The 26,558-nt window shown below is 37.6% G+C and overlaps 1 protein-coding gene across 1 annotated transcript; it reads right to left on the bottom strand.

Annotated features, from left to right (window-relative positions):
- Positions 1–1,397: 1,397 nt before the first annotated feature.
- LOC129002833 (uncharacterized) lies at positions 1,398–7,800 on the bottom strand. The gene is made up of 5 exons (XM_054430926.1): positions 7,100–7,800; positions 5,339–6,349; positions 4,887–5,065; positions 2,878–2,946; positions 1,398–1,502 (listed from the first exon to the last, which is right to left on the bottom strand). Exons 1-5 carry the CDS (start codon positions 7,557–7,559, stop codon positions 1,398–1,400), a joined length of 1,824 nt encoding a protein of 607 aa, XP_054286901.1. The 5' UTR covers positions 7,560–7,800.
- Between the last annotated feature and the right edge of the window lie 18,758 nt (positions 7,801–26,558).

Raw genomic sequence — 26,558 nt, 5'->3', positions numbered from 1 at the left:
GTCATTGCTGAGTTGGTTAATGACGTGAGACTACAAGACTAATGACACTCTCATCAAGTAAACGTGGCCTCAAATACAAAACATCCTTGGTAGAACATAATCTTTTATTTTGATTATATTATATGTATTTTATTTTAGCACTCCGTTGTCAGTGAGGGCTGTGATTATTTCTTTTGTAACAAAATTTCACTTCCCTATTAGGTAAAGAAGGTAAAACAAAATTGTGAAACATGTAGGACTAGTTTATACTGTAACTATTATTTCAAACCGTGTATTATAAGTTTAATGAACAGTACTTCGACTGGTCATCTGGTAATTGTATAATTGTTGGTCAAATAACCAATCATGAATACAACATATTAATATTTTTCTCAAAATGTAAAAAGTTATAATCAAGATTGTGTATAAATTACAACGATAACAGGCCTAAGCTGTTAGAACTTTTAGAGAGCTCAAACTAAAGTCTAGACGTATTGCAACTTAATTTTTATTCACCAGAACTCATGAATAATAATCTTAAAAATAAAAAAAAAAAAAAATAATATGTTTTTAATAATGTGCGGAAATAACAGAAGCCCTCTTGCTGAGGTATGTTTCGAGTCGTTTAAGATAAATTATTATGAATATGTATATAGTGATAAACTAAAGTACTAGTTAAGACGCTTATAACAAAGAACTGTCTGTCATGATTAATAAATCACTGCTTCATTGAATACTGATACAAAAGGCATGTAATATTCAACACTTGTTGTTTATGTAGATATTTCCTCGGCGATATGACTAATATTTCCTCCAACGCATCATAAATATTTTATGGTTCGTAAATCTGCATCAACACCAGCTTGACGACAGGACCACGTGGATCTATTGCTATTAAAACTTAATATTTACGAATAGTTGTGTTATTATCATTGCAATAGACCAGCCTGTGCAACGTTGCCAAACAAATGCCGCATTCATGTACAGTACAAGATGAGGCCAGGGTTTTGGTAACCAGTTTACTTCAATTGTATTTCAATTGTAATTTATTTGAATTGAAAATAACGCTTTAAATTATCCTAAACATTAAAAAAAATACATTATAGCATTGCAATTTAGTTTGGGCAATTATGCATTGAATCAGGCATGAGCATTGTGTCATGATAAAAAGTAGATTAACAAGACGTTTAGTTATCTATTTCACAGTAGAAGACATGTGCGTTCGTTATTTACATAATATTTTGTTAAAAAGGTTTAACGACAACTGAAGCTTATTCTCTGAGATATGTTACATTAATTTTGTGGTGTGGTTGGAAGGTAATTTTCCACCAAATGGTGAGACATAGTTACAATTTATCACAGATAATGAGCCATAAAGTGGTACAAACTATGCGCTTAGGATTGTGTTGCTTGAATTATTAATCTGCTTTGGCAATAGACGGTGTGTATATCGGTGATAACAATGCATTCAGCAGGCTGTCCTGTTCAAGCGCTGATATCACCACTGCTGTCTTAGGACGTGGCTTTAATGCGGTATTCAGGTTCAGATTAGGTTATTTTCTCCACACTTGATATCACCCTTTATGACAAAAACATTATAGTAAATTGTTTATAACCAATCAATGTATAACTCATAGTACATATAACTGCGAGAAATATATGAACAGTTTATTATTATTTAGTTAAAATCTTATAAAAGTTTTATACAGTATATTGATTCAGCATAGGAAGAATCTTTATGATTGGATTGTATACTATTTTTGTAATATAAAAATTCTTTTGATGGAAAACCATGCAAAGATTGACAAGAGATGCAAACCATGCAAAGAAGACCAATGCAACGTGTACAGTCGGGGTGATAAAAATATTATGTTAGTTGAATTTTATTTTATTCAATTGCAGATTGGACCCTTACATACTGTAAAATTTTACAAATATACCGAAATAAGATATGGAATTAATTTAAGCTACGCCTTCAAGAAAAGAAGATTTGTCTCGAAACTTTTGGTTCAGAACTACCAAGAAAAAAATTCTGATTTTATCAGTATTAGATTGCATCGGTGAAAATATATTTTTTGTACTAAATAAACATTATTTATGTGAACCAACAAATAGTAATTAATTCCCATCCCTCTCATCAAAACTGCTGACAGAATGAGCCATTGCACATTCAATCACACAACAACAATTATACAGGGCTTTGGTTGACAAATCGCAGCAATAAAGCCAAACCCGCGTTGCCGTGGACCAAGCCGTCGTTATACAATACTCTGCCGCAATATCCTGTTTATGGGAGTTGTTGTTTAGTTGTTGTTCAATATACATTAAAACTACATCATCAGCCATTGTTGTTGTAAAAACAGTCTACAGCTTATGTATGAAATTAATTGGCTGATTATCTCCTCAAGTCGTCCGTAAAAATAATTAGGACCTAATATTATCTTCAGTAAACTGTTCAAATCCATAAATGTTTAAATAAGTTACAGACAGATTTATTGAGGCACGAAAAATAATTTTTATGGAAGTTTTAATAGAAAGAATAAGTAAGTATCCTATTAAACAAATATCCATCTAGCCTGCTAGAATTCTTTTTACCTCAAATATTAAATGTTTTTGATTTGTACTAAGTTGATGTCTGTTTAAATGTCTTGTTAAAATTATTGTTTAAATGTTCAAAAGCTTTTAAAGAAATTAACCTTGGAAATTTGAAATAAAAAAAAAATTACGTTAGGTCTAATTTGTGAAATTGTGTAACGGTGAAAACAGTAAATATGTTGCAGTGAATCTTTGGGGAAAATGGATTTGGAAGTTTACTATTGCGTTTCTGGGTTTTGTCACTCAGGGCCCAGGATGAGTATTTTAACATGATACTCTGGAGTTTCGGCGGAGAACATTTACCATCCTGTGGCCTCCGTTTGGACTCTGACAAGCCCCTACTCCGTCCAGCTTCATCGCTCCTCCGGTGACCTGTAATTGAACCAGAACTATACGTCATACCGCAAGTGTTGATTATTTTGTGTATATATCGATATAGGTTTATTTATTTATTTGAAGAGAGACTTTATCTAATGTTATTTATTTTTTAAGTACAGGACTCTAATTAATTGTTATATTTTTCAAATTTTAAATTCAATAGCCTATCTTTTAATTTTTTTATGGGGCCACTAAAAGGTTAATTTTCACCAAGGTTAAATTTGTTGTAAATTTTGGTAACATTTCATTTTATTTTTGAATGTTAAACTTTATTAAATTCTTTCATTGAATACATTTTTTAGAATTAAATAAATTACTGTAAGTTAGTAGGCTAGATGGGTAACTAAATAATTGAAGTTTTTTTAGCTTTACATCTATTGTTGTTAATGTTTTTGTTGTTGTTTAAATTGTTATTACAGCTCGTGTCTCTCAAATGGCACGTTGTTCTTGAACCTTCCTCCACAGGTTTTCCTGTCTTTTGGTAGATTTTGTGAGCCGCTCCTCGTCCCTGCACATGGACTCACGCTTCTAAGTCGTTTGCCTGGGTGCAGGTGCGAGGTCGTCGTTCAACAGGATGACGAGGCTTCTTATTTTGATACGTATTTTATTATCATCTATACTATTATAAAATTGAGGTGGTGTCTGTCTGTCTGTCTGGGCAGTTTTAACGACTAAAATTCTAAACCGATGCAGCCAAAATAAAGCATACAGATGGTCCACATATTTAGGAATACCGTAGGCCTATTCACTTCCCTGAGTTTCTCTCTTGCTACGCCCCTTTGACGTCAAAAGTTTTGAGGTTACGTTTTTAAAAGTAAATGTTTAATAAATGGTCTCCATGGAAGCATAAGAAAATTCATAATGGTTACCTTTGCGTTGATATTTCAATCTAAACACTCATAATTACCAAATGCTTATTCCACAATTTTAGACAGCCGATTCAAACAAATTGAGTAAAATATTTCATACAAACATGTAGTAGGTTTATTTATTATAAACTTAAGTAAGTGATTATGGAAATAAAAAGACTCTATAAAGATTGCTGTATCAATCCAGGCTCTGCTTTCGATTAATTAAAGTTTTAAAGTTTTACAAAATAATGCCGTTGATATATTTTCATTTATACAGAAGGAGAATTACAATGTAGGTTTATACTTTTTTGTGTGAATTTCGGGGCTTTTTGATTATAAATTCTAACTACTTAACAAGTAGTATTAGGTGGTATAGTACATCTTCCCGTTGTGAAGCACAGGTACAGCGGCTATTTCTAATATAACATTTAACATTAGAATTATCCACTTCAGTCGATAAAACCAATGTTCTAGCCATAGGAAAGATCCCTGTAGAATGAATGTGGGTATTTGAGATAACATGATGACAATGGTCCCTGCTCAGTGGCTTGCATATACTAATTAGATCTGGGAGTATGCAGTCTTTGGAGATTAACCTGGTGAATGATGATTGCATTATGTTATAGCTAAAACTAAATTCTCATTGCTTATCTTATCTTATCTTATCTAACAGGGGCAGGTCGAGACCTTAAAGCACTTCATCCGAAATCGAATTATTGCGCACCCCAGATACTTAATTGCTTTCTTGTTGACCTACAAGTTGAGGCGCCCAATGAATGCCTGTAGCTTCCCAATTAGTTCATCCTCAGGAAGAAATCTACCTCTACCCATATTTCCAAGAGTTATCGATCTAGCGTCAGAGAGCTCATTACAATCAAAGAGTAAGTGATCAGCTGTCTCTTCTGACCTATCACAGTACCTACAGATCGGTTCACCATCATATAAGCCCATCCGTTGTAGATGTTTCCTGAATCTTCCATGACCAGTTATCAGTTCAACAATTAATTTAATTCTACGTCTGTCTAGTCTCAAGAGGTCACAGGCAACCTTTTTGGAAGGCCTAAACAGAGTAAGCTTGCTGACCCTAAGAAGGGGAAAATCGATCCAGCGTTTGCGATGCTTTTCCTTGGCCCATGACGCAATCGCAGAACATACACTGTTTCGTGAGATGCCACAGAAGGGTTGCGGGCCTAACAATGTTGTCGCAGAGGCAGTGTTTGCCAATCTGTCTGCAGCTTCATTTCCCTTAATGCCTGAGTGTCCTGGTACCCAGCAAAGCGTAAGGTCATTTCTCCTACCCAACTCAGACACAGAAGCAAGACAATCCCACACGAGCCTGGAGTTGAATTCGTAAGAGTTTAATGCTTTTAAGGTCGCTTGACTATCAGTAAAGATATTAATTGTTTTGTCTCTGATATCTTTGTTAAGATGTTCTTGAGCACAAACTAGAATGGCAGTGACCTCCGCTTGAAAGACAGTTGGGTACACCCCCATTGGAAGACAAATACCAGTGCCTCCATTCATCCAATGCCCACCTGCTCCAGTGCCCCCATTCTTGATCTTAGAACCATCAGTATAGCATTCTAAGTCACCTGTGGGTATGGGTCCTTTTCCGCCAGACCAATCCTTCCTATCTGGTATTAGTACTTTGAAAGGCTTTCCAAAGGAGTATTTTTTGGACATGTGATCTGAAGGTAAGTCCAATTCATCATTATGTACCACCTGAACAATTTTAGAGTGCCCTTTATTGTTCCCTGAGGCTATCCATAAGTTTTCGCAGAGGGTCCTTATAAGGTCGTCTGCTACCAAATTCCAAAGTAGAGGAGAAAGAACCCCCCCCTGAGGACATCCTCGAGTAGTTCTTGCCTCGATCGTATCATTGTGGAGTGAGAGCCTAACCTTCCTACTGAGAAGCAAGGATTCAATCCATCTACATATTATACCGTGAAAACCTCTTGCTCTCACCGCATTAAGAATCGCTGGAGTACCAGTATTGTCAAAAGCACCTTGAATATCGAGAAAGGCACCCAGGGCCACTTCACTGCTCTCTAGAGCTTTCTCAATCTTGCTTACAAGTTGGTGCAACGCAGTCTCGCATGATCTTCCTGAGACATACGCATGCTGATTAATATGTAAAGGATGTGTCCTAAGAGCTGTATCCATCATATATCTTGAGACCAACTTTTCTAGGATCTTAAGAAAGAAAGAAGATAGAGAAATGGGTCTGAATGACTTAGGGTCAGTGTAACTATCCCTTCCTGGTTTAGGAATAAATGCGATACGCGAATTACACCACCCTAAGGGAATATGTCCTAAGGCTAAGCTGGCTCTGAAAAGTTTACAGAGTGGGTGTATAATTGTATCAAGACCCTCCTGCAAACAAACAGGTCTTACCTCATCAGGACCCGGCGATTTGAAGGGTCGTAATAAGCCAACAGCCCATCTTACCTTGCTGAAGGTGACTATGCGGCAAGCAGTGCTCCACATAGAATGAGTGGCACGACGGCCCAGGTTAGGCCGCTCTGGACTCACCTCCTCCTGCTGCACTTCAGAAACAATACAACCAGGGAAATGAGTTTTTACCACAACCTTTAGTATTTCGGTAGGTTCAAAAGCCATTACACCATCCGGTCCCTCAACGGCACCCAAAGTAACATGCCTGTCTCTAACAAGTACCTTATGTATTCTAGAAGTATCCTTGATACTCTCTAAATTTCCACAAAAATTTTTCCATGAAAGCCTTTTGGCCTTACGTACTGCATGGTTATATTCTGTGAGAGTTGTATGGTATATATCCCAATTATTGGTTATCTTTGCTCGCCTAAATTGGGCCCTTACTCTCTTCCTAAGAGAGGCAAGTTCAGGACCCCACCAACTAGCCCTGTTGCTCTTTCCCTTGCTCAAAGGACAATTATCCTCAAAGGATGTAACTATGCACCTAGTTAGACGATCTGCCGCCTCGTCAAGCGCATCAACTGTGTTTATAGGAGATGTGTTAAGGTTCGAGGCAATTCTGCCCCGAAGATCCGCTCTGAAGGATGCCCAGTCGGTTTTAACTGGGCTCCTGAATAAGCGAACCTCGCCGCAGAAATTCCCCAACCCGAAGACAATGTGCCTATGATCAGACAGGGATGGCTCAAGGGACACTGACCAGTCAATAATCCTGTCAGCCATACCCGCCAAACACAGGGTAAGATCAATTACTGATTGGCCTATCCTGCTTAAAAAAGTTGGTTCTGAGCCTACATTTGCAACAAGTAGGCCGCAGGAAGCTATGTATTCTAGAAGTGACCTACCTCGGTTGTTAGTGTCCCTGCATCCCCAGGCCGTATTATGGGCATTGGAGTCGCAGCCTATCACGAGTTCGGATCCAGACTCGTGTGCGAGGTCGACCAATCTTCTGACCTCGGCCGATGGGAACAGTCCATCGTCGCCCTGTGGCATGTAAACAGAGGCCAGCAGCAGTTTTATGTTGGATTTAGTACATACAGTCTTAATTACTGTTACGTCCCTCGAACAAAGCTCTAGAACTGGATTACATTTTAGCCCCTCTTTAACCCAAATGCAAGTTCTAGGGTGTGGTACAGATGCAGAGAAGATACTACCCTTTATAGTTCCCATCCCCGCAATTCTAAAATTATTGATCCAGGGTTCCTGAATCAAGGCATAATCTAAGGACTGCTTAACCGTGCTCAGACAGAACACAGCCGTGGCAGCCTTACTGTGTTGTAGGTTCGCTTGAAGGACCTGAGTCATCAGAGGGAGCACCAGAGATAACTCTGAGCTGTATTTTCCCCAGACCCAGATAGATAATCCAGCCACGATCTTTCAGAACCTGCGCATTCATTTCATCAATAGCAAGAACAAGAATCTGATGATCATCCTTCCTCTTCCCACCAATGACGCGCCAGTCCTTTGTCGTGACACCAGGATTTTGCCGCTCAATCTGAACAAACACTTTAGAGGCTTCGACCTTGGCCAAGCGCCTGTCAGTGCGTAGGAGCACTTTGGTCGTGCGCAACAGATCCTTTTAGTCTGCTACAATGACCTCCATACTCCCCTCACTTCCCAGCGCCAGCTTCGGTGCCACCCTCTTTAGCCAGTCAGTTGTTTCAGAATTACCACAAGTTACGACAAGAGCACCCTTCTCATGGTAAATTTTTTCAAACTGATGAGGAATGTTGGCGCCGTCATCACCAAACACCAACTCCATCAGTTTGTCCTGCAACAAATCACATTCCTCAACAGAGAATCTCGCATCGGGATAGGCCGCTGGAGCTACTGCCAACTTGTGACCCACAAGCTGATCTCTGTAGCTGGCCTTTCCTGCAACGAGTCCATCTGCTGATTGATTAGAGTTTTTATTTCTCTTAGGAGGAGGATTTTGAGACGACCCAGGGTTACTGTCGGATCCGGTTCTACGCATCGGTGATACGCCTGAACCTTCCCCAGGAGAACTCAAGGACTCTCGCTTCCTCTTTCTCCACTGTCTGTTAGGGATCCACGTGCCCTCAGCCTTTTTCCTTTCTCTAACAGACATATTGTACTCAGTTTTGGTCATAACTGTAAAAGTGATCTCAGAGTCGGACGAAACATCCGCCAGAGATGGAGAGTCGCCAGCACTGCTGGTGTTTAGTGGCTTGTTCAGGTCCGCATCTAACCTGTGGCAAAGCTCAAGCACATCAGTTGATGAATTGGGTGGAGTTCTTGCTGTTAGGGAACTTCTCGAGAAGACCTCTGGCGTGTCCAAGATCTCCCCAGGTTCCGTCTCCATAGCGGTGTTCTGCACAGTAACATTATCATTGTTAAAGGAAAGCTGATCGTTGCCCTCCCCAGAATCCATGGGCTTGTCCTCCAAAAAGGAGGAGTGGGATTCCCCGCTTGAGCAGGTACCCACCTGGGGTAATGATTCCGTTCGTTTACTTTCAGCCATTACTAAAACAAGAAAAGCAAAAAAGTTAGCAGTTTAGCAGCCGAACCGTGACCCACTCACTACGCCTGCTAATATCCAAGACTGGACCCTTTCGGGGTAGGACCCCTCATCGTCTCCAGCTCAGTCCTGTCACAGCTGCACACATACCTGTAACAGTTGGCGGTAACATTAGCTATCTGGGCCTTGGCCGGATTGGTGATTGTCACCTCCGCCCAAGGCCAGTACTAGAGCAGCCGCTCCCTACCCTAGGGCTGTCTAGTCACGACACAGCCAGCGCTAGATCCGCTGCCTTCAGCGAGTGCAGAGGCACCCCTTGCAGGCTGTGCATAGCACAGTATGACTTTGCTAAACAAAGTCGACTCACAGCGGTCTTGGAGGAGGAGCTGTCATAGACAGCTCCCCCTCCCTGAGGAGCTTACGCTTACCTCTCGCCCCCTTCTCATTGCTTTTAAACAGATTGTATTCATTTTTAATGATTTATGTTTTACAAGTCTCTTAATTGGTCTGACAAAACCTATCATGTTTAAATACCCCACCTCAGAAAACCGGAAAACTATGGGAGTTTTCATTTACCTGGTTAAATTTGCACTAAGATATTCTTTTGAAATTGATAGCTTTGAAACAAATAAATAACATTAATTTTAATAAGCACTTAGGTTTGTTGCTACAGTGAAGGTAATAACGTGTTTTTGATGATAATAGCTTACTAAGAAATATAAAATAATAAATTCATTAAAAATATATCCTTAAAAAGTAAACTACAATATTAAATTTGTTCTACAAAAGAAGATCATGGACATTTTAGTATTAGTTTTAAAACAGGCTTTTACGTCGATGCAGTAATGTGGGGGCACCGTCCTTCAGAATATCCTTTGAAACCAGATATTCTGAAAATTGTCTACAAACATGTTTTAGAGTAGCGGTGTGATTCCATTTACCAGAAAACGCTGGTACGATATTGTATTTAAATTTACTTAAATAAAGAAAGGACATACCAACTGGGTACCTATCACACCAAGTCAAACCTTCAACTTTATTGGATATTACGAGTTTGACTCCCAGTGTGGATTTTCACTACTCTAGTAACAACAATTAATTGTGCCTGTGTATTTCATTCAGCATAAATGTACGCTTGCCTGAAAACACAATGATGTCTCCATCAATTTCGTTGCAATCGATTTTGGCCATCATAGTTTTTGGCAAAAATTATATACGTCGATCGAAATCATATTCGTTGACTTAGTGCACCTAATTGACTTTATAAGGCTTAAAATTATACCCTTTCATATGTTTTAACGGCTTAACAGAGATGTCACGAGTTTGTTCTGATGAGTGTAGGGACTCGTGTGGGTTCTCAATAAATGATTGCAAGCTGTCTAATAATTAAGAGTTGTCTAGATTGTCGCAATATTGGGCCTTACTAACCTACGTCGATCGGAAACACTTCCTGTTTCCATAAAGCATTGATAAGTTCTCCCTACTACTGTTTTAATGTTTGAACAAGTAATTAGTGGTTCTAGAAATGATCTAGCTCTCGGTAAAGTAGCCTTTAAATAAATTTCACACGTCCTTGTGTGATCGTCTGTTATTTGTTTATTATCATAAGCATTAATTGTTACACATTTACATTCGTAAAGTGACATAGTGTTGTTGAACTGCAAGCAACACGTAAAACTATTTTGCACACACACGCACTAACAGAAATGTTGGACAGCACTGCTAAAACAAGAAATATTACATACATTTTGCGAATGCCTAATAAGAAATTCTAAACGGCGACCCAAACATAAGATATTTCTAATTGTTACTGTTACCGGGTTTTCACTGTTATCAATAAAATAGGACCAAATTTGTAGCCCTTGCGGATAACTAACGTCATAACTCACTTATTGACAGGAATAATACATTATAAGTTAACTCTATTTCTTATAATAAATAAGTTAGCTATTGGTTCACTTTAGGCGAGACGCCCTGAATATTTTTGTACCGTTATGAATACACTTATCAGTTTAAAGGTAACTACACACCTTGTTACACCTTGTTTTTTGGACTCTGGGGGCGTCAAAACGAAATAGTGTATTATTCGCTTGTCTAGACTTTATAATGACATGGTTAAAATGTAATTAAGTAAACCAGTTTTTTAGCCTTAAATAATGATTTCCAGCAATAATTTAGCCACACCGCAGATATATTATACGAGCGTGGTGCGGTGAGGGATTAAGCCAGGTGATGAATATGTATTGCCTTTCTCCGTGATCTTATATAAAATATACCTATCAATTGGGACGCCAACTGAATCAACCTTAATGTAGAATAGTATGGGGACTGTTGTATATAATAAAAAAAATATTAATTTCCATACTCGGCTATTTTTATTGTGAATATGCTAAACAATACAAAACTCACCAGTACTTGGGGTATTTTGATTAGTTTGTTTTATTAAAAACTATTATTTTTATTTTACATGATTAAGGTTAAGTTTTTGATCGCCCTTTATTTGTTGAAGAAGTTTTGTTGATCAAGCTTCATAAAAATTTTAAACTTTGGCATAGGTTATGTTTTTTAATGAGGTATGACTTATAATAGAGTTTGTTTTACAGTTTATAATATTTCGAGATAAAATAAATGTTATGTGACATTGGGGAACCTATATATATCTTAAAATTAAGTTTGGCCTACAGTTTAGTAAATGGGCTACATATTAAGTTTAAATTGTGGTTATTTCTGTTGAAATCCATTCCATAGGTTTTATATGACATTTATAACTGAAATATAAATTAACAATATTAATTGGGTCTTTCCCAATTCATGAGTATTATTTCTATTGCACCTTCACGACTGTATTTCTCTGTAAATTGTCAGTGTTATTAAGAAGAGAAACAATTAAACAGAAGTTGTTATTTGAAGACAATGGACGCATTTCCAGCAACATCTCTTTGCTTTTGAACTGTGCTTTCTGATTAATGCTTCAATGAACAGTAAAAGTGGAATGTGTGACATAGAAGGTAATTGTGTTAAGCTATCCCCGATTTAGAATAATGAATATGTTTGTGTTTAATTTACAATTTGAATACAAAGATCAAATTAGTGCATGTAATGTATTCGTATTATTAGTTGATAAGATATAAAGTGGTTTAAGGAATATAAATATTGTAACCCTTTAATTAGTTTTTAAGTCTTATTTTATTCAGTTTAAATTAATTTCATGACAGATACCGAGTAGTGGAAAGGACTGTTAGTTTTCTGTCCTTACACATTTTTACACAAAGACTCTCAATATTTTTTTTTTTTTTTAGGGAGAGGAGGGAAAATGCTTTTACGCACACAGGTAGCCAGCCTGTAGTGTGAGACTCCTGAAAATTGTCAGACTACTCACTAAAAAACCCCCTCTACTCTGTTGGACACAGACCTGGAATTGTTTGTCACATTACTTCAAGTCAGGCCAACATGTGACCTAAGCCCTCAGGGCTCGCACCGTTTCTGGCATTTCGATTCTTAATTACCTACAACCGCATCCCGGTCAAGGTCGATCTTCTTGGCGCGGAGAATACCCTGGATATAATGTGACACACAGGTCCAATTGTCCTCACCCTCCGTCATAATCGGTATGACCGTGTCCACCGACAGCAGTCCTATTAATTGTTGAGCCTCCAGGCGGGACCTTTCCCAGCGCTGGCAGTGGAAAAATGTATGTTCCACGTCATCGAGAATGCCTGGGCAGTATATGCAGTCGGGTGACACGGCTTTGCCCATCCTGAACAGGTACGACCGGAAAAAGCCGTGTCCCGTCAGAAATTGGGTGAGGTAGAAGTCCACCTCTCCGTACCGCCGATCAACCCAAGGTTGGACTTGCTGTATCAGTCGCCTGGTCCAGAGTCCCCGTGTCTCCTGTTCCCAGCCCTCCTGCCACAGCTGGTAGGTGCGGGTGCGTTCCTCTGTTCGTGCCTCGTCCTCCCCACGGCGCCGGTAAATTGCCTTTCTCTCCGCCGCCAAAAGTTTGACGGGGATGACTCCAGCAATCACCAGGACGGCGGGCTCGGACACTGTTCGGTAGGCAGATGCTACCCTCAGTGCTGCCTGACGCTGCACTCGGGCGAGCCGCATCCTGTATGCCTCCTTATTTAGTGCGTCTGCCCACACCTCCGCACCGTACAAGAGTACGGACTGGACCGAAGACATTAACAGCCTTCTACGACTGGACCGAGGCCCTCCGACATTGGCCATCAACCGGCTAAGAGAAGAAACCACCCTAGCGGCCTTGTCCGCTGTACGGAAGATCTGATCCCGCCAGCTAAGCTTGCTGTCTACCATGACCCCAAGATACTTGGCAGAACGAACAGTTTGAACCTCGACGGCTCCCACCCTCAACGGCACGATGGTGTCAATCCGTTTTTTTGTCAAAATCACGATCTCGGTTTTGCTCAGAGCAAGCGAGAGACCGTGGTCTGCCATCCATGCGTTTATGGTACGCATAACTCGGTTTAGCTTTAGCTGAGCCAGCTCAACGCTACGTGCAGCTATCAAAGCTGCAACGTCGTCTGCGTACCCAACCAAGACTGTTTCCTCAGGCATTTCAGACCTCAGAAGGCTGTCATAAGCGACGTTCCAGAGGTCTGGGCCGAGTATGGAACCTTGGGCAGCACCAGAAGTGACACTCATCGTCCGCGGGCCCTCCGCAGTGTCATACGTTAGGAGGCGAAACCGGAGATAATCCTCTATGATGCGCATGAGGTATGCCGGCACGTGGAAGGTGTTCTCCAGAGCATCCAGCATATCGCACCACCTCGCCGAATTAAATGCATTTCGCACATCGAGCGTTACGAGCAGCACAACCCTGCGAGAGTAGTGGGTAAAATCCTCAGCTCTCATAACGGCTTGCTTCACCTCCTCAATCGCATCAATCGTTGATCGCCCCATCCTGAATCCATACTGACGAGGGGAGAGGTCCCCCGCCCGCAGCGACAACGGCTGAATTTAGCCGGGAACGGATCAATTTCTCGAGGACTTTGCCAGCCGTATCCAACATACACAGAGGTCTGTAAGAGGATGGCAGATCTGGGTCTCCCTTGCCCTTCCCAACAAGCACAAGCCTAGCTGTCTTCCAGCACAAGGGGAAAACCCCTTCAACCAGGCAGGCGTTATACATGCTCAAAAGGATCAAGGGGTTGGTAGTCAAAACCTTCTTGAGGACTTCACCGGGCACCCCATCGGGACCAGGAGCCTTGTTGTTCTTCAGGGATATGACGGCCGCCACCAGCTCTTCAGGGCTGAAAAGTGGGACGTCGTCCACCCTTCCATAATCCCGCAGTGGGCGCAACGCGTGAGCCGGGAAAAGGGACTCGACTATCCTCTCCATAGTGACCCTGTCCATGACGGAAGGTGGAGAGCGGGTTCCAAGTTTCTTGGTTACAAGTTTGTAACCCAGGCCCCACGGGTTGGAATCAACATCGTCCCTTAATTTATCCCAGCAACTGCGTTTACTCCGATTGATGGCTCGACGAAGATACCTCCTAGCCACCCTATAAGCATCCGACTTACGCCGTCTGTCTAGGGGTTCTCTAGCCCTGGTAGCAAGTCTTCTGGCCCTCAATGCCGCTCGACGCAATTCAGCAATCTCGGCAGTCCACCAGTACAAAGGACGCTTATTGCACCGGTATCTCCTGCGAGGCATAGACTCATCGCAGGCCGAGACAATCAGTTTCATCGTGGATGTAACTAACGCCTCTGCATGAGGCACGCCAGTTGCAGGATGAACCACCTGCGTTCTTCGTAGGATGGCTCCATTGAATTTTGCCACGTCCAGTTTTTTAATGTTCCATCGAACGGGCACTTGACGAAACGCTGCCACTTGTCTCTGATGACCATCCAGGACGTCAAAAATTATGTACTGGTGGTCACTGGCCGTGTAATCCTCCAGGACTCTCCAGGCTCTGATCCTTGGCAAAAGAGACTCAGATGCAAGGGTAATGTCTGGGATCGTTCCCCGCATCCCAGGGCGCCGGAAAGTTGGCGTGTTGCCCTCGTTGACGACAACGAGTCCGGCTCTGGCAGCAAAGTCCAGAATGTACTTGCCCCGGGAATTTGTGAGGGTCATTCCCCACTCGACAGCCCTAGCATTAAAATCCCCACCCACGACGAAGTGTCCTGTGGTATTGCGCACGCTCTCTTCCAGGCGGTCTATCTTCTCACGAAAGTCACGGATGGCCTCATTGGGAGTGAGGTAGACACTAAAGTAAGTGACATCCCGGCACCGAACCCAAACGAAACCTCGGCCCTTCGCATGACCCCGTACTTGTACTGTAGCTGCATTACGCACCCAGATTGCAGCAGTACCAAGACTATCAGGGAACCAAAAAGCTGGGTCCCTATCACGGTACTGGTACTGTTCGCTGACTAAAAGCGCGTCGACATCGTGTTCTAGGGCAAACTGACATAGAAGTGCGTCAGCCGTCCTGGATCGCTCAAGATTGCATTGAAGGATTCTTATCTTCGTGGGAGGGCTTTAGCTTGTTGTAATGCAGATTTAAATGCACTGCACTGTCCAGACCCAGCTATATGCTTCAAGTGTTTTTCAGCGAGCCCATTTTCTTTGCAAAGAAAACAGGACTCGACTTGGCAGTCCTTACGGATGTGACCGACTTCCCCGCACCGAAGGCAGTTCTTGCTTCGGTCGGGTCCCTTGCAGTTTCGGGAGGAATGGCCGAAACAGAGGCATTTAAAACACCTCTTTACTTCCACTCTCCGTCTGAGCCTGCAGTTGACCCAGCCGACTCTCAGATGTTGGAGTGCCAGCACCTTATTGGCATGTGCGTCTGCCATTTCGGTGACCCAGCGAGGGGTCGTGGGTTGCTGTGCCAGTTGGCGCCTCGCTCGAGATGCAGCTACGTCCGAAAACGACGTACCGTTGGGCACAGCAGACGAGAGGTCCGTCTGAGTCGCCTTGGCCTTTACCGTGGTCTTTTTGGTCTGGACGCCTTCTTCTCTTTTTGGAGGACTCTCCAATGTGGAAGGCCTCCGACGTTTTTTAGAAGGCAGCGCTCTTTCATCGGGCAGGGACACCACCTTTTCGGCAATCTTTTCCATGGTCGCCTTGCTTACCAGACGGCAGGCAAAGACGAAGCCAAGGTCATCCTCTAGTTTTGCCATTCCATTTTTTACCACTTGGTTTACGGCTCTCTGGGTCCGGAAGGTGTCCAGCATAGCCTTAATCGTCTTTTCCATTTCACGGAGCCGGGTTTCAATGTTACTATCTGCGTCAAGATATTCCTGACGCAGAAGCACAATCTCAGAGCTTTCCGACCGCGACGTCGCTGTGAAGGTTTCCTTCGGCATCCCTACAACAGTTCCCGGCAATGCCAGTTCGACATCTACATCGCCAACATTTTCTGGACCGTTTCCAGCTCCACTTGCCGAAAGGGATCCTAACGGGGGGAACGTAGAGCACTTGAAAGGTGCAGGTGGCGGAGATGAAAGACTCTCAATATGGGGAACAGATGTTTTAAAAATATCACATCTTAAAGAAGATTTTGATACGTCTCAAACAACATTAGTAGCTTTAAACCACATTAAAGCTTTGAGATGTTTTATATCTTCCCGGTAATACAGTGAAATACAAAAAGCCGGTGCAATATTTATAAAAAAGCTGTCTGTGGCAAAAATACTCCAGTGCATTCTCAAATAATCCTATTTACTTTGATATATCAACAAAAATCACAAAGAGATCGATAAAATTAAAAATTATGGAATATGCTCACCAAGCTATATCGATATATGAGTTTTATATCGTGTTACTTACTGTTATGTTTTACTTTACATAGTCACTTCTAATGAACTAACGGAATTGTAGACACATATTATTTGACTCATGACAGATTTGGAACCAGTATTATATCTGATAGAATTGTATTTGGTATCGGCCTAATTTTTCTCCATCAACAATTCGATTGCATTTATTTGACTGGTTTATATTCGACATTTTAAATTAATTATTTTAATAATATCGTAAATTTTACCTTACAATATAGTTCACAGTTTACAATTACATATAAAATTATAATGTAGTAGCTGTTCCCCCGTAAGATTTTGCGGTCCAATCAAAAAAATTAAACTCATTATAAATAAAAACACAAGTTTTAAAATACCCACATTAAGTGTTGTACTGTTTTATGTAAGGATTGCATTTTTCCAGTTCTTGGGTTATCAAGTTTAGAACATCTATACTTGTTGGTAATGATAATTCATCATTGCCAACAAATAACTTCTGTTGTTCTTGGGGCATGTCCGATTCAGAAAGTTTAATTTTTCCATTGCCACAACACAAACTAAACTCTCAATTAGTATATTTTCACAATCGAAATATAGGGCGGAACTTATTTGTTTCGCAATTCGTCTAGATTATGGCATGTGGCATTGGGTTACGATTAGTGACTGCAGACCGATAGCCGACATTAAACTTATCATTTTGAGATTTATTATATCTATTTTTATCCAAAATGTTTTTGGGTTTAGAATACCTCATCTTCTCATTTGGTCAAACTGGTACATCAAAGTCCTGAGGAGCAGGGGTGGGATCATAATTATCCTCGGGGGCCTGGGAATGATCCTCGTTAATGTTCTTAGAAGCATCTAAAAGGACATAAAAGTATCCTACATCGAGATTTTCTTTAAATCTAAGGTTTCGAATTGTAGGACATTGTCCATATTCTACAACACGATTAACATTTACAACATGAACTCTAAAAGTGAATTCGGGAAACGATTTGCTTACACAAAACAACTCAGTGAGTCCAGCATATTTAGACTCACGTGAAATTAAACTACTATAGTCTTCTTTGGACGTTAGGAAGTCTATAGCTACAGTCAATAACAATAAATTCCTTATATAGATCCCAATTAGCACAAACACTATTTACATCATTCTGTCTTTGTTCATAATGTCTGCATTGAGTATTAAATACACAGAAAGAAACTGCTTGAAATAAACAGTTACAATCACCGTCTTTTTTAACAACATTCGTAATAAAAGCGAATAAACAAATAATTCTTATCATATTAATTATATATTACATATTACATTACGAAATTCATAAAGTTCAGGTGAAGATACGTAATTCATAAACATTACATATTTTTGGTGCATAACCTAATATTTTATTTGTAAACATGTACGAATTACTAATATAACAGCTTTTGGGTTTTTCAGCTGTAGTTGGTTTGCTTACAAATTTTAAATACATTTTAAAATGTTCATTTCTATTTCTTTTAAAAAGTAAAATTTTTTTAATTTCTGGCTCTCTCACGTCCTTCTACACAAACCTTCAAATAGGCTAATTAAAAAAAAGAATCACCAAATTCACCAAAGTGGTTGTCTCGCAACCCACGTGAAATAAATTACCAATATATTTTAATATATAAGATTACTAGTGAACCTGTGCGGCTCAATGCCCCGCAAAAAAAGATATTAATTTAGAAAACGAATTCATCGTGTTATATATTGACTCTACGTCGAAAATTAAATTCATTAATAATAAAGCCTTAGAAGGGAAGCAGTCCAGCAATTTTCTAGCTGTATGCGTATTATATTTATTAAATTAATAAGTGTTCAAGGTTAAGTATGTTTTAGTGTAGTTATTTTTTTAAGATTTTTAAAAACAAATTTAACAAAACATTTTATTATATCAAACCAATTGGCCAATGTAGCATATTTTGAGGGTCATAAAATGCTGCTTGAAGAAAACACTTTTTAAAATAAACACTAAAAAACAATATTTTATCATGACTGAAATTGGTCTTGCTAAGAACAGTGCTGCTCTTTAATAATTAAAGTGCTAGTGCTGCAAATGCAAAAAAAAACTGAAATTAGCATTCATTCCATTTTAAAAGGTAAGTTTGTTTCAGACGGGCAAATTTTTTTCTTCGAAATCAAAATATGTCCCTACTCACTTGTTACAGTTATTACTTTACATTCTACTTTACATTGTTGTTAACCGTTCTGATTACATGAAGCCTTGTGCCATAAATGAGGACCTTTTTGATGTATTAATATCAATAAAACCACTGCCCCCTTTTATTAGTATAATCTGTGTCTTGGCAATCCACTGACCTCTATATTTAAAAACTCAGTTGGATTTTCTAGATGGGTGTCTCCGCCTTCGTCTGTTTTCGATGACCCACTCTCCTTCCCCTTGGCATACTGACAGCTAGTTACCTAACTTGTCAAGTTCATGTAGTAATTCATTAATAAGGTTAGTTTATAAAGAAAATTAGATAAAAGTTACTTGGCTTGGTGCTTTCATAACTGCAAACTCAAAATACATCACACACAAGTAAAAAAATAATCAAGTTATTGGTAAAAAAAAAAAACTATGTTTGTGTAAAAACATTATTCACATGAAGTAGATAATTTGTTTGATTTCTCGATCAGCTGTTTCGTTTCTAATGAATTAATAATGTCAAAGATTTGTGATTTTAAATACATAAATTATTATAGTAAAGTTTTCGAAATATGGTAACTTATTCTCAACTAAATTTTACTATTCCCAGCATGAAAATAAAGTAGTGAGATCCATTATGAGTAAATTTTAAGGCACACAATCCTTGATTGAAATGTAGTATACATTAACAGTCATAATACACAGCAATTATTATGTAGTAGACTTTGACTATTTTCAAGTTACAAACATATGTTTCTGTAAATAAAAATTATATCCCTTGTTATCCTTATGGAGAAATACGAAACTTTAAAGGGCCCCAGGGCCTCACTCTCTAATTATTTCCTTAAAAAGAAGGTTTCCTGCACAACTTCACGTTACGCTCTTTCCAATGACACCAAAAACATGTCAATCGGTTCAGTAGTTTCGGAGGAGTAATTGTCACAAAAAACCTGCTTGCGTATTAAATAAGTATAGATGTAAGATCCCACGCTAAAATAGTAATAAAACCACAGAAGTAGACTAGTTATAACAGCCGTAGTAGCTAAAATACTGCACAACATGATTTAGAGTTGGTAAAACACTATATTGTGCGTTTTGATTCAATTACACTCACATAAAACCAAAGACAAAGTATGTTTTACAACTTTTTTGGCCTTCTACTTTATATTCAAACCGTGACATGAACGCAATCTGAAACTTCACTGAAGTCCCACACGGGTTGTTGTGTGTTTACGTCTAACAACTTTATCTTCAACATGGGAGGATTGACAAATAGCTTAGTTCCAATAATACATATTTGAAAATATTGAATTTATATCATTTTCATGGTAAGATTATGAGCAAATGCAGGTCACTCCCAATGTATTAAAAACTGTTTATATATTATTTCAAACAACGATACAGCCTTTTAAACAGTAACAACATGAGTTAACAAACTCAAACATTAGTTAATAACTGAGATTAATTAGCCACATACGAGATAATTTGATTGAAATTAAAAGCTGTCAAATATTAAGTGTCACTATGGTAAATATTATTTCAAAGATTGATTGGTAATGTCATTCATTAAAGAGTAACAGTCTAAAACAGAATTCATAATACTCTAAACAGTGTTTTATAAAAAAAATCCAGTTCTCTTTTGTTGATGAGATCTTGGATCTATTTGCCACAGTTGCAATTGAAACAATTATGTAATCAGCACAAGTGTGGTTGGCATACATTTATTTGAAACCAGGGATTATATCCTGAAACAATAATGTCATCTACGTCTTTTAATATTAAAACGTAGCAGAGTTTTTATTCGCAGATTTCAATTACTAAATGGATTTTCATGATTATTCTGTTGAAAGAAATATAATTTTGAGAAAAAAAGGGAGTGACAAAGCCATAATCTTAATTTTGGGTTTCTAATGTTCATATATTGAATTTTTCTTTAGAAAACGTCTAGCAGCCGATGCTAACAGTTTAAGTTTGTTTAAGTGCAATATACGTATTAGGTTAACTACTGGTTTTCTTCCTGCAAACTGTCACTGAAATTGATCATTAGTATATTTTTTAGGATCATACTAAATGCTGTTTTCCCTACCATGAATGATTTGCATTTTCAGGAAATGTGTAATTTTAAACGATATATCCCAAAATGCTTCAATGAAATCATCGTAAATTAAATTTGTGTAAACATAAGTTTACGCTTTAAGGATTTAAACTCATGTTAGGGAATGTTTTTCAGCAAACTATGGGAGATATTTTAAACAAAGCAATAGCATTTTAGGTTATCTTCACATATCGATTCACTCCGTAAGTTTAACATTCTTTAAATGGTAACTGCATTGCACTTCGGGCGAACCATATATGGGCAGTTTGGGTAGCACCACAGAAAACATACTAGTAGTATGTTTTCTGTGGTAGCACCCAGCGAAATGCCATACCAATATATCAAATGAAACAAATAATGATTTGCAGATCCCAGAACTGGCGAAAATTATAGGACAAAGTTTTGTTTGATTTAATATTATCTTCTTTAATTCATTCTGTACAGTTAACGGTGAAAACAAATTTCGGAATCAATCGTGTAGTGGAAGGGAAATGTTTTATGTCGTGGGATCTAATATGTCAATTATTTACTTTTGTTCTGTAATGGTAAGGTTAGTAAACTAATTTGTTTTATAGAATCGTTAAGCTATCCAGTAATTAATATTTTTAATCTAAACTCTGTCAAAGCAGTGCTGTATCAAGAGTCCCTAATTTCACAAGAAACTCACGTTCAGCTAGAGTTTACCGCATAGAGTTTGCTTTAAACATGCCTTAATCAAAACTTCATCCATAATTCAGTACTTACAATTGGTTGAATTTCCCCACGTTGGCATTGCAAAAATAACCTAAGTAGTTTATTTATGTCCACAAACTATATAAATACTTATTTACGTGGAACTTTAGCTTTCATTAAAACAAGTTTCATATCATTGTTAATTTGAAGAGATGTTGTGAAAAAGCGACTATGATATATTTTAGACTAATCCAACTTACATCTAATACAAAACTATTGGAAAACTATAGTTTAATCACGGATGGTTCGTACTCATTTTGTTATAAACCGTATTTCGATTTGTTCTTTAGTACCAATTCATGAATCATTCTTTGCCAAACTTTAGTTTGACATTATGTATTCCCCTTATGAAACATCATGTTGATAATCAAATAATAACTGTAGCTTTGTATAAAAATGTATTGGATTTATTGCGGTTAGGTTATCAATAAAACATATTCGAAGGGGTCTGTTATCTGTAATGGAAACAGGTGGGTAAAGTAGATGGTTTACAGGTTTGGATTGAATTTAATGCTTCAACAAAGCCTTGGTTGAAACGCGTTTTAAAGATTACAAAGCTGTTTCACTAACTGATTGCTTTATTCAGCCTGTTTGTTTTGTAAAACACCCTGAACATCCCCGTTCAATATTTCGATTCTGTTGCGGTGCTTTTGAAATGCCTGCTGAGTCAAAAACATTCACATTCTATGTTGATTAAACACATTACTCTTTAAAAGATGGTTCAATGATTATTACGAGTTTTTAATTTAAAATACTTTAAAGATTCTCAGTAATTTAGTTGTATTAATTACTGGCTTAGTAGATCTGCTGTAAAACAAGAATTTTTATCTTACATGCTAGAGTTCACGTTGGGTATTTGTAAAATATGAATTAACTATTAATTTACACCTCTTCTTTGAGTAAACTTTAGTTTAGTTGCTAATGTGTGTTTAGTTTGTAATGTTGATAGTTGTTCCTCATGCTTATGTTTGTATGAGAGAAATGATTCGTGATAATGTTTTGGACAAATTATGAGAAATAATACGTTATTTTAGTCACAAGAACCATATGGAGCCATGTTATTATATTTTAAATTTATGTGTATCTTTTGATGGCGCACATTTATTAAATTTTGAAAGTCCCTTACTGTATATTAAATAAAACTGTTTGAGATAGGCGAATATTATACACCTTATTACCCAAACTCATGCATGTAAGGTGTGTTACATCTTACATTTTCGTCTTCCATTTGAATACAAAACTATCAGCATTTACACTTATAACTTGTCTATTCAAACACATTCAACCTGTTATAAAGCCAGTTGTTATACATATAACTAGAGGGTATTTACTTGCAGTGTTAGCTATTAAGGTTAATGCTGGGAATTTTGTAGTAATCTGTTTTATCGTAATGAAACCTCAAGCGTGCTTAGCCTTACAAACACAAAACCGATGAGGATCTTGCGAGTTTTTGGGTCAAGCAACCCTCTTTTTTAATCCTTGAAATTCCGGATACCTTTTTACCTTTTTTTACCTCAATGGCCCTGTGTTTATTATATTGATAACCATGTATTTTCACCCACAATTTAATTATTTTTCTGTAATGTATCCGTTCACATGATCTGCAAGTTTGATGTTACGAGTACACTATTTGGTAAACTATAGAGATTTCTTACATGAATAATCCTGTACAGTTGTACAATCCTTCTAGTTTTCTTTTACTTTGAAGGAATTTAAATAATGTTCAAATACTAATGAAATTGTGTAAGTTATACAATAGTTAGATAATCGATAACATTAGGTGACAATGTATTTGAAAACGTCAGCATGTAATGTTTAAGGTAGTTTTCCGATGTTAGACGATAATCCCAGAAGATATTATTGATGTCTGCTTCTCTGTTTACACTCGGGATTTTGTGTTTGAGTTGCTTCCAAAAACGTCGTGTTTGCTTCATTTACACTGCCTTGACATCCTCTGATTACTAATGCTGTGCTTAGCATATGTCTACATTGCACTTACGAGCAAATCCGACGGCAGTTTATGTGTAGTCAAACCGTTTTAGCCTAATCGTATCGGATTTGAAAGAATTTATACTCCTTTACTATAAGTATCATAACTCTTCGTGGATGGTCTTAAGGAAGGGGACGTCACAAGATTGAAAGTAATCCAGTACAAAATGTTAATGCGATACTCAAAATATTTAAACTTTAATTTTTTTTTTATATAAATGTAGATAAAAAAATGTACAAATGTAGATATTGTAAATGCTGTACATGTTTCGAGCTATATTACTGTTTATCTTCAGCAGCTGTCTTGCATGTAAAATTCGCTTGATAAGATCACCTTCAACCGGACGACATAGATTAGAGTAGAGTAGGCATAAAAATGTCGTCCGGTCTTGATTTACCTAAAGATGATTTACGTTCAATGTTTATTTTTGTATGTATGTGAATATATCTGGATGTGATAAATTTTAGATATAAGAATGCTGCTGAAGATAAGCCGTAATGTACCTCAAAACTTGATGCTGTCCATGTTTCGAGGTACATTATAGTGCCATCTTCTGGCAAAAGTAAGTACAATCCTATCTAAAGTAAAATATTATTTGCATCTTCTATTCATGTTGTGCCTGTAATTAAAATTATGATGTGTACTTTTTCGTTCAGCCATATTCATTTTTAAACATGTTTTACATTATTTAAATACAAATAACTGTACTTAAAGACAATGTCAAACCTAATATAAAGTTTGGCCGGTAAAGTACTAAAAGTCTAAAAAGAAAATTTGAATTGAAATAGGAACATATAAATTGTTTCCTAAAATAAATTTGAACTTTGCAAACACTTTTAAACAAAAATCGCCATATTCATCTTCATTTTACATATCTTCAACTAGTTTCAAAGTTTTCAACAAACAGGAAAACAAAACTAAAATTAATACTACCTATAACTAGATTAAGTATTATAACTAACGGATACACTATAACTATCGATGGTATATTTCCGGTGTCCCAGAAACACGTGTATTTTATAGGAGCATTAGACTTTGTTGGCTCCAATCCAAACGCCGGGTTCTTCGAAGGTGCAACGAATCTTTGAGTGTTATGTTTGTGAGTGATATCTACATAAAAGAGACGTAAGTGTCGTGCAAGTGGGATTTGCAATGTTATTATTATATCTTAATGCATTATTTTTAAGGTGTTTATTTTGTTTTGTTATTTTGTTACTAACTAATTAATAAGTCACTTCTCGCAAACGTAATACGACGACATTAAGAAGTCTTTAAGCGAAATACTAACATAGCTTATGTCCTAATTGGAAGGTCCCTACTAAGGTTCAAAAGTGATCTAATTCAGAATTCTTGTGTATTTTTTTATTTGCTGCAGGATACTTTGATGCTTTTTACTGTACTTTGTTGTCAATAAAAAACATTATAATTTTATTTCTACTAACATTCACCCGAATCCATTTGATCGCCAAAACCTGATTTGATACGTTATGGCAATAGTTCATAAAGGCAAATATGTTTATCAAAATAATACATTAGTAATAAACAATAATTTATTAAAAACCATAATTCGGTTTGTATATAAATCGTTACATATTTTCAAAAGTTTTTTAACCTAACAACTGAAAAACTTATTTTTATTCACAACTGGTACCAGTATTTTATGACTTGCACACTTTTAAGATAAAGTTGTTGTTTGCCATAAACACTCAAGTGCCCCCAAGAGACTTGCAAAAGTTTCAAATTGCGCTCATATCAAGGTTTGAATATAAAATAAACCCTTCAGTTTTCTAGATTAACCTTAAAAAAGGTTTAAACACTGTACAGTTTCACAGTAAATATTTAAAGAGCAGAATCAATACTTTCATTATCATCCTTTTTTATAACCATTTTCATCATTTTCGATCTTTAGGCCTAGGTGTTTTTTGTAATAAATAAATTGTACACTAGTACAAACAAAATATAATTCATACAGTAATTTGCATAACATTTTAAATAAACTTCACAATACATAACATATTGCAAGCTTTCAAAACCAACAAATATAGTATAAAATCTACATAAATGTTTGTATAGATGAAATAGAGCTCAGCCAAAATAAAATGAAAGGTTTGAATGTATCTAGCTAAAATGTAGAATGTCTTAATAACCACTTCAAGCTTGTTCTATCTTAATCACATCAACCTCTACTGTACGGCAAAGTATTCATATGTAAAATGCACTTGAAAACGAAGGAATATTGCAAAAAACACCCTCGGGTTAAAGTAAAAACATATCATGGTCGTTCTCCTTAACTTTTTATTAAACTTATTGTTATACTAGCAGAGTACCCGTCCTTCAAACGGGATTGGCATATAAGTATAAAATGCTTTTTGCAGTTTTATACTCAAGCTTTGCGTTTGCAATGGGAGGAGGACACAGTTTGATAAAATTTGGTTCATACATTTACGGTATGATATAGTATAACACATCTACCATTGCCATAATGTTCTACCACTGCACCTAAACAATAGAAAAAAATAAATTATTAAACATTCGCACAATATTACAAGTTATTCATTAAATTAAAAACTCAAACCTAACTGTAAATAATCCTACTTTGACAGTTCTCATGATGTATCACAGCTTGTTGTTGCTGCTTAGTTCAAATTAGCTGTTGTCATATATGCAAAAGCAAAATAATAATAGTGCTGCACCCTGTTGGGAAACTTTTAACGCTATTGCATATTATAGAACCAACTTGACAGTACTGTATTATTATGAAACAGCCGACTAAATTCTTTAATTCCCTTTAAATGTGAATATTCATAAGGTTAACATGGGGAACTAAAGAGCCCTGGGGCGGAGCCCGAAAGGATTTTTGAGATAAGAATATGCCTAAATGTTAATCGGGAATGTGAGCTATCATCATGCTAAATTTCAGCCCTATCCGTCCAGTAGTGTATGCGTGATTGAACAACACACGAACTCTCAAACTTTCAGATTTATAACATTAGTAAGATTACAAATAATGATAATGATACATTTGTACAACTTAAACTATAAAACTAGTTCTCCCATAGACCCAAAGGCAACT

This window comes from Macrosteles quadrilineatus, unplaced genomic scaffold (assembly GCF_028750875.1).
Source record: "Macrosteles quadrilineatus isolate MER2022 unplaced genomic scaffold, UCM_ALF_1.0 Scaffold_1__1_contigs__length_201487025, whole genome shotgun sequence".
Taxonomy (NCBI): Eukaryota; Metazoa; Arthropoda; class Insecta; order Hemiptera; family Cicadellidae; genus Macrosteles; species Macrosteles quadrilineatus.
The sequence above is the reverse complement of the archived record's forward strand: the minus strand, read 5'-3'. Positions and strand labels throughout refer to the sequence as shown.

What these genes read in the sequence shown, in the direction of transcription:
- LOC129002833 (XM_054430926.1), bottom strand. Translation starts at nt 7,559, where the DNA reads ATGACTCAGGTCCTTCAAGCGAACCTACAACACAGTAAGGCTGCCACG. An exon ending in CAGGGACACTAACAACCGAG is followed by an intron (nt 6,350 to 7,099) that starts GTAGGTCACTTC and finishes TTGTTTCTGAAG; the next exon opens with TGCAGCAGGAGGAGGTGAGT. An exon ending in TCGATTTTCCCCTTCTTAGG is followed by an intron (nt 2,947 to 4,886) that starts GTCAGCAAGCTT and finishes GTTCAATTACAG; the next exon opens with GTCACCGGAGGAGCGATGAA.